The following is a 9567-nucleotide window of genomic DNA, read 5'->3' as shown; positions in this document are numbered from 1 at the left end:
GCATGGGTGGAAAAGTAAGTATCCAACATAAGATTTCAAATCTTATGAAAGAGGTAAACCGCTTATCCAAACTATCTTCTTTTCATTGTTTGCCGTCAACTAAGACAAAGTTAGTTTGGAGGAAAAGGAAAATCATAATTGTATGTCTTCCTCCACTAATGTTGTGCATGAACCCGTTGCTTTAGAAAGTTTGGATCTTAAATGTATTGCTGCAAAACCCTTGGATAATCTTCGATTTGACACTCTTAGAAAGTCTTTAGGTATATGTGCTCTAGATTAATTTGGAGTCTATTGCATGCCAAAGCCTCTTTCATGTTTTTTGTTATTTCAATTAATTTCTGTGTTTATAAATCTGTCCAGCTCGTGCAAGGATTGTTAAGGTGTATCAATCCTGTAACTGTCTGAACGTATTTGTTGATCTTAGATTGGGCTCTAACATTGCACTATATTAAGAACTTACACTCTCAGCTTCACACAAAGGTTTCCATTGTCTTGGTGCATTATAAACTTCATTAAATGATCTATCCATCTATTTATTTTTATTTTTCACACCACACTCTTTTCCTTGAAGTCCTTTGAATATCTCTTATCATGCACTTGTCTCTCTTTGGATTGCCATAACACTACTGTGCGTAAGCTCTTGATCTGTTTATAAAAATAAAATTATAATAATAAAAAAAAAGGGTGTCAACCACTCATTGCTCAGTAACCGGGCCTCTTGTCTAACCAACGTCGAGGTTCGAGTCAACGAGGTTGTGATGGTTTGCTATCCTTGCTTATCTTTGAGCCTTCATGATTCGGATCAGTATTTCAGGGTGCTTCATCACCCTGCCTCCAGTCATCTGACGTAAGCACACGATTGACCATCCGTTACATGGATCATGTCGAAAGCTAGATAAAGTGAGCCACAAAATTCGTATTAAAAAATATATATATAAATTGATCTTCTTATACTTACTATGCACTTAGTGTTTGTGCAATCTTTGGTGGGATTCGCCTTGTGTGGACATATTTTTTGTGCTTAATTGAAAAAGAGTTCATTTAACACATTTGCTCCTTGATGGTAGACTCATTTGATGCCTTTTTATCTTTCACCATGACTGTGGTATGCCTCTACTGTTCTCTGTGAGTTTGTGAGTCTTGTGTGCTGTCGTGTGTTTGTCCCTGACATGCTTTGCTTCACATGCGCTCAAGACAACAAAGGGTTTGTTGCTTTTTCATTCTTTACCCGTAAACTTGGCATGTTTATGAATGGAAAATAATTATATCTTCAAGAGAACTTTGGGTCCGTGATCTACAGTATGTTTTATGTCTTGATTGTTTTGAGCTTTCTGTCTTGAGTGTATTGCTTTTGTTTTTGTATGTTTTGGTTCTTAGCAACTTCTCATTATTTCTCTATTTTCCTGTCGCTTATCCCAAAAAAAAAAAAAAAAAAATTCTGTTTGTTTTCAAGATAAAGCCTCTTACATGCTTTATTGGTTATTCTCTATGTCTTTATATGTTGGGAATGCAATCTGATTTTTTTTATTTTTTATTCCCTCTTATATATGCTCCCTTATGTTCATTATTTGCCCTTTGGATTTCCTGACAAAAAGGGGGAGAGATTGTGTTGTGGAATTAAGGGGGAGAGATTGTGTTATGGAATTAAGGGGGAGAGATTGTGTTATGGAATTAAGGGGGAGTTGTGTTGTAATTTGCTTTGAATTACATTTCTTCTCCCACATGCTTCACTGGTTTTGTTGTTTCATAATGTGCAGGGATTCAGGGCTTCAAGCTTAGAATAAGAATTCATTTGTTAAATCCCATGTAATTTCTTTTGAGTTGTAATAGGTGTTTTGTCTAGGAAATGCCAAAGGGGGAGATTGTTAGTATGAAATTTGTATTGTCATTTCCTAGACTCTAGCATAGGTTGGGAGTTAGTGTGTGAATATCGTTTACTAGACGTTTTGGCGCAACACATTCAATCTCAGGTTTCCAAAGCATGACTTGACCGATATGAGGAATCTGATTTCAGGTAAATCATGACATAATCATGCATTCATTATAGGATTCCTAGTTTGAGTTATTTTCACTCAAAGTATTTTTATCTTAATCTTATTTTTAATAAGATTAGATCGACTATTTGCGGTTTGGTGATTTTTGAAACCGCAAACCGACCGCTTTGTTACATCAGCATTGCGTAAAGCAAAATGCGGTCGGTTACCGCGAGTTCTCAAGCATTCACAAAAATATAAATTCACAACCTAAATAAATAAATACACAACCTCAATTTCTCAAACATATATAAATTCACAATCTTATCAACTTCTCAAGCATTCACAACCTAAGAAAATTAAAGTTACAATTCCAAGCATTCCAATTAAAGTTAAACTTCTCAAGCATTCCAATTCCAAATCCTTTAAAGTTATAAACCAAAAGGAAAATGCAAAGCAAAATGAATTAAAGTTACAACAAAAAAGAAAAATTCAATTGAAAGTTAATTAAAGTTACAAACTAAAAGGAAAATGCAATGCACCAATGGTACAAACTAAAGTTACAAACTCAAGTGTTGGTGGTGAGTGGATTTGAAGAATCCCGTTGTGTTGTTTGAGCACCAATGTTATTTACAAATAAAACAACATAGTGTAGTACATTTTATTATAAGAAGAAGCATAAATAACATTAGTATAAATAAACTAATTACTTACAAGTTGTCATATGTTCCATTTCCTTGTAAAATTCAACTTCACTTTGCGGTTTGCGATAACAAGTTTTGAAAATCAAATATCAAGAATCAACCGCAAATGCGGTTTCATTGATAAATTGTCGGTTGATTTTTGCGGTTTTTTGATTTTTCGGTTTAAAATGCCACCCCTATGTGAAACTGTATTCACACAACTTTTAGCAAACACAAACATGGTGCTTGAACTTATTAAAGATTAGGCATCATCATGGGGGAGCAATTACCAAAATTTCCACTGAATTTTCTATTTGACTTGGCGTCATATTATAATCAATTCAAACACATTGTCGATTGTAGATCGAAGAATTCTTGCCCTCCTCTAATGTCCAATGCGGCCTATGTTTTTATATCGTTCAAGAGCAAGCTATCAAGAGAGAGAGAGAGAGAGAGAGAGAGCTAGCTATGATGGAATGCCATAATAAATAATCAGCGCAAAGCAAAGGTACCATTTATTTACTGAATCGGGCATCCAGTTTTTGCAAATGGCAGACACCGTCAAAGCAACCTTGAGATGCTTAAAGGGGCCCAAAAGACACCACCTGTGTTGTTGACTGTTCTCAGTTTACAGTTAATAGTTATGCACAAATGTCCAAAACCAAACAGTGACTTCTCAGGCGCCAAAACACACAATGTAACAAACAGTCAACCTGTCTCCTCCTGCTTCTTCAAACTTCAAACCGACACCAGGCTCCACCTCCACCTCCACCCTCCACCCTCCACCGTCACTACTATAAACATTTAAAATCACCTACTCTACTAAAAAAGAGAACCCTAGTGTCCCACAAGAATATTGGGATTTTGGACTCAATACTTACGCTCAATTTCAATATTTTCAATTATTACTCTCATTACATTATTATATACACACGGACATCTATCGTTATTACATAAAAATAATGATGAATGACAGAATAATTCAATTAGAAATGATTGTTCTACCACTATTACGTGATATGTGAAACAACGACAACAAATACGATTTGGTCGGTTTAATACTATTCAAACACTTACCAGTTGGATTATCATCTTTCAACTTTTGGATCAAAATTCAATTGTCATTGAATAAACCATGACTTTAAACTTTGACAAATATCATTCCCCTTTATTCTCACAAGCGCGAAATGAAAATAGTCAATTCAAGTTTTGGATTTTCACAAATGACAGCAAAAGGGCATGGTGGTGCATGTGGGGGACAGTTTCTTCGTTTTGGTCTTGGATTGGCAAGCAAAGCAATGAGTGCACACTTGAATACTTGAGTAATAATTAATTGTCCTAAAAGATGAGAAAACTAGAAAACCTTCATTGGAAATTGAAGATTCCGCAGCTTCAGCCTTCATCCAATGCCAACCATTGGAAGCATGCAATACCAACTTCCACTATAACCACCATTGCTTAATATTTAAAGTTCTGGATGCCTCCTGCTTTATAATGAAGTCTCCAACTTCATGAAAATCATGAAGAAAGAAGTATCGGAATGTGAAAATTCAGCAAGGCTGCCTCATAGAAATTTGGATTTTCCTTTCGTCATTCTGCTGTTCATGCAATTGTTGTTAATGGCTTTTTACTCACTCTGTATCTGGAGTTCTGGAATGAAATTTTAGGACCGAACAAGATTGAAGAAACAAGAACTCAAGTTCCTAATTCTTGAGCTAATGAATATTAGGATATTACGATAACCAAATTTCTTTCTTAGGGCTGAAAGTTTTCAAAAAAATTTCTCATATTCCCAAATTGTCACTGCCTGTCAAATTACATTTCTTCTCTCTCTATTTATTATTTATTTTATACACGACTTCACTTTAGTCTTTATATCCAAAATAAATAGGGTAAAATACCGTTTGGCCCCTGAACTATCACACTAATGGTAGGATAGCATTTATGGTTTTGTATTTATATTGGAAGAATATTTTCTTCTCTATTATCATATTTATTTGGATTTTTAGCTGTTTTACCCCTGAAATATGATAATGGAGAAGAAAAGATTCTTCCAATATAAACATAAAGCATGAAAGCTACCCTACCATTACCGTCAAAACCAGTAGTCGTTATCAGCTCACACTATGAGATAAAAATATAATTAAATAGAAAAATAAAAATAAAATTTGGTACAAAATCACAGTGGGGGGTAGCATCATCTAAAGTTAGTGAGAGATCTTGCATTGTCTCATGGCAATATAAGGACAAAATTAAATCGGCCAGAACATAGCAGCAGATGGTAGAGGCAAAGCCAAAAACATGAAGAGGGGGAAAAAGGGTCATTTATTCCAAGAGTTTCCTAAAGTTGCATCAGTACAAGTATAGACAAAGAAGGGGAGGAAAATACAGAATACAAGACAAAAAGAAAATCAATCTAAGTAACTTTCTGTACTACTTAGACTGACCTAATTCACTGAAACCTAACCCTAACCCTACATCTCGCACCCTCTTTCCCTTCCTCTCTTCTCTTACATGATCTGTTAGACAAAGGACTTTGATTTGTATTTGTTGTGTACTCATAACATCTGTTATGTTACAGACCATTAGTCTACACATCTTTGCCAGTCACTACTTCTTTACAAGTAAAAGAAGGGTGATGGAAAATAGAAATAACAACCATCACCTCAACTACTAAAAACTAAACCCTGCTAGTTTAAGTTTCCTAAGCCCAAGATCAACCAAGAATGTGCAGGAAAGGAACTCCTGAAGCAATGCTAATTATATCTTCTAAGGATCCACTTTCTCCCATTCATAACGTCCCGGGAGCGGTTTATCATTCACAGGGTCAAAGTTGTATCTGCACATAAACCCACAACGGAAATATTACATCAACTTGTGAGGATATAAATGAAATTTGTATTCAAAATATATGACGAGCAACATAGAGTCTATCCAAAACTTTTAACTAAAGAGTAATGAGTAACATACTTCGCAATGAATTGTCTTTGCTGCTCTCCTTCAGCACCAGCGAAGAACTCATCCATATCATGTGCTGTTGGTATGGGCCTCTGCGATGAGCTCTGTATTCTCCGATTTGCTTCAGCTGAATTAGTAGGCTTGGTAGTAGAACCAGGGGTTCTGATGGTGTCTGGATCCCTTATCAAGCTACAAGGCGTTGACTCCCTTGTGGTCCTGCAATAAAGAAAATCAATCCCATTAGATATAACAAGCAGACACATGTAACCCAAGCTAAACTTAGGACTAACACATAAATTTATTGAGGGGAAAAAAATATACAAGCTTTGCATTTCAAATGGTGTTAACTATAGGTATGGTTTACTGCAAATAACACCATTAACAAAAATAACAGACCATGAAGTAACACTGTTATCCGTTCATTTATCTTCTGACTCAATCATGCAGGACTTGGCCAATCATTCAGGACTTGACCATGAAGTAACCAAAGTGCAGGATGCATTCATGGTACTAAATTCAGTGAGAATTTTTTCACTGGGCATGTTTTCTTTTCTTTTGTCGGATTCTGGATATGCCTCAATTGCCAAATTTTTTTAGTGGACTCTAACACTATGGTTCCCCTCCCTGCCACCAACCTTCTAATGCTTCACTCACAAATAAATCAATCCTTCCATATCCTCCAACCTTCTTATACTGTTTCCCTTTGTAAAACAAGTACACAAACAATAAACTGTATCTGACCATTGCCTGTTCAATGTACCAAAGACCAGCATACTTAGTGGCCGAAAAAAAAAAACACTTCAAAAAACGATTGCTATCATATGAAACAAAGAATCATAGGTCTTCTAGATGCAAAGCTGCGGGCATAGATTTGCCGCATTGGGCATATTTATTTTCAATAACGGAGTTGAAAGGATTAAATCCTATGTTTCAAGTACAGAGTCAGAATTATGTCAGTTGTCTTAGCCATTAGAACTTTTAACACCCAAAAAACAGAGAGATGATACTAGTCAGTAATTGTTGCAGAAGCATGGGAGAGAATCCATGTTTCCCAAACTTGAAAACTTAAGTTATCAATATATACATGAAAACTTAAGTGTTAGAAAGAAGTAGAAACTCCAAATTGAAGGACAAAACACTCAGTAATCAATCATGTATAAGAATTAAAGGAGAAAGACGTAGCCAAAACTGTGAAATAGGAAAAGAAAAGAACTCTGGGTTTGTACATGTCACATATATCTGAAAACAATCTGGCACCATTGTGACAAAAACACTGCTGGAATAAAGGAAATCTTGTTTACCCTCATAGGCAAATCAGAAAAAGAAATTACAGAACTTTTTCCTTTTGCAGCAGAAATGTTTTACAACCAAAATATTTACAGTGGAAAAAGACGGTTTCAAAAAGAAAAACGGAGAGAGAGAGAGAGAAATAAAAAGCTCAGAATTTATTGATAGATTTTCTTCTTCTTTTCTTCCAAGAAAGTTTTAGGAAATATAAAAGTTGCCCATCTGGGGAAAATATATTAAAGAGTTTCAAATATAATTTTTTTTTTCAAAGAAGAAAGGAGAAAAAGAAATTAGTTTTGGTTTCCTGAAAGAGAACAATAACCTGAACCTGGACAAGTAATTCTATTAAGCCCAGTTTTGTGGAAGTCCTGCTGTACGGTTCCTAATTGGGATAAACACGAATTTGTGGGTATGAATTTCTTTTTCTATTTCTTATAATTTCAAAGCAACCAAACAGTGCATGCAAGATAACCCCACAAGAAAGCAGAAAATCCCAACTTTTCAAGCGAATTTCATCTTAATTTTCTTAGAACCCAAACCAAAGTACAGTGATTTAAAGAAGGAAAAGAAAAGGAATTATGTATAAAAACAATCCCAAAATAAGCTTTTGAAGGAAAAAGAAAATTCCACAATCAATAGAAAGCACAGATTTTCTGGCTGTAAGCAAGAAAATAAAACGCAAAATCAAATATAAAAGTGTGATTTTTTATTTGTTTTTTTATATAGTCCGCTTTTCCCAAATTTGAAAAACTAGCAATTAATCTTTAAGACAGGCAATTATCATTTCCCCAACTGAAAAAATTTAAAACCCTAAAAAGTAGTGTTCGAAAAGAAAATAAAGAACAGTAATTCGTTGCAGACATTTTCAATTGAATAAAAATTCTCCAAAACCCAAAATCTCCCTTTCAATTTTCCTTCATTTTCTCGGAAACCAAACAGATACCTAAATCTTTTTCTTTTTCCGGACACATCCCAAGAACCCCCACCGAAGAGGTTGCACACAAAATTAAAATAAAAGAAAACCCAGAAAACCCACCTCTCTCTACCTTCAAGCTCGAGCACATTCTCTCCAAAGGAAGCTTCTTCGACACCCAAATCGCCATTATCTTTGTTGTTGGTGTTATTGTGCTCATTCTTTTCTTGACCCTCTTCCTCTTTCGGCGCCATTTCGTCAGCCTCCTCAGCCTTCTGGCCCTGAGCCTTGGCCACCGAACCATGGACTCCAAGCCTCGAAGTCGCCCTAGAATTAGAACTAGCCTTGGGTTTCTGCCTCTTGGGCTCGAGCCGTTTGGGCAGGAGAATCGGAGGCTTCTCGAGGCGGCGGCTCCGGAGCTGGAGATAGGAGCCGGAGGTGACAGGTGAAGCCGACGACCTCTGGAGAGCTAGGGTTTTGGCTCGGGTGCAAACTCCGAGAGAGGCTTGTGACTGTGGGTGTGGGTGTGAAACCTCCATGACTGCCATTTCCCCTGCGGACTTGGACTTCCTCATGTACTTGCCCATTTGGTGCTCCTCTTATTTTTTCTTCTGTTCTGTGTAATCTCTCTATTCTCTAGTAGTTGGTATTTGTCTGTTAAAACTCTCGCCAGTCTCAACTCATTGAGAGAGAGAGAGAGAGAGAGAGAGAGAGAGAGAGAGAGAGAGAATGGAAAATGGGGAAAATTGGAAAGGAAGAGAAGAAAGGGAGAGTAGGAGGGTATTTGTAATTTTGTAGTAAGTGGCAGCCTAAGAGCCTGCCTTGCCTAGTCGACTGGAAAGAAGAAGGAAAGGGAAAGAAATATGGGGGGGGGGGTAGGGTTGGAAAAGACTTGGAGAATTTCATTTTCTCTCTCTCTCTTTTTCAATTTCATTTTCTCTCCAATCTCTAATGCTACTTCAATTTTTTTTTTTTTTAGAAAAACAAAACCCAAAGGGAAACAATGCATTTTGCTTACCCAAAAAAAATGCATTTTGGATAATATCAGTGAGATATTTTATTTTTATTTTTTTATATGGAATGGGAGAATTATTAGTTATTTGCAAGGTATTTATTGTTTAGATTAGTTTATTAATTTATTGTTAGTTTTTTTGGAAGGTGTTGGTGATTAATTAATGATTGAGCATTAAAATAAGTATGATGGGTTAGATTTATTTGGAAGAGTTGTTTAAATTTGTAACTCTATGAACCAAAACCAATGAGGGTAGAGAGAATCACTCTGAAAACAACAATTAGAAGAACTCTGATTCTGCCTTTGACCTTGAGCTTTACTTTGATATTCTAACATTGATTCTTCTAAATACTGAGTCCAAGACTTATGTAGCTTACATACATTAAAAACATCATATACAATTCAAATTAATTTGTAAAAGATATTAACTATTATTATTTTTAAACTAGGTTTTTCGTCTCTAATTAAACTACATCCACATCTGCCCTAGTTTTCCTAATTTGAGTGATCAAATAGTTTTAAGTGGCTCACTCGTATGAGAGATAAGTAGTAGCATTTATTCAAGTACTATAACAAGTTGATTCAGAGATTTGTTTGATAGAACCTCGATGGTATGACGGAAGATTTATTAAATACTAGAAGAAATACCGGGGATGGGGTAAAGGGGAGACAAATAACCTAACTCCGACTCATAGAATCAAACAATAGGACATCATGAAGAAAATTAGGGGAACCTCAAAG

The 9567-nt window shown here is 35.7% G+C and overlaps 1 protein-coding gene across 1 annotated transcript; it reads right to left on the bottom strand.

Annotated features, from left to right (window-relative positions):
* Positions 1-4958: 4958 nt before the first annotated feature.
* Positions 4959-8569, bottom strand: LOC103324231 (cyclin-dependent kinase inhibitor 4). The gene is made up of 3 exons (XM_008226267.3): positions 7938-8569; positions 5627-5830; positions 4959-5495 (listed from the first exon to the last, which is right to left on the bottom strand). Exons 1-3 carry the CDS (start codon positions 8399-8401, stop codon positions 5426-5428), a joined length of 738 nt encoding a protein of 245 aa, XP_008224489.2. The 5' UTR covers positions 8402-8569; the 3' UTR covers positions 4959-5425.
* Positions 8570-9567: the final 998 nt, after the last annotated feature.

The sequence above is a fragment of the Prunus mume genome, linkage group LG2 (genome assembly GCF_029339155.1).
Source record: "Prunus mume cultivar Tortuosa linkage group LG2, ASM2933915v1, whole genome shotgun sequence".
Taxonomy (NCBI): Eukaryota; Viridiplantae; Streptophyta; class Magnoliopsida; order Rosales; family Rosaceae; genus Prunus; species Prunus mume.
This window is presented reverse-complemented; position numbering and strand designations above follow the sequence as displayed.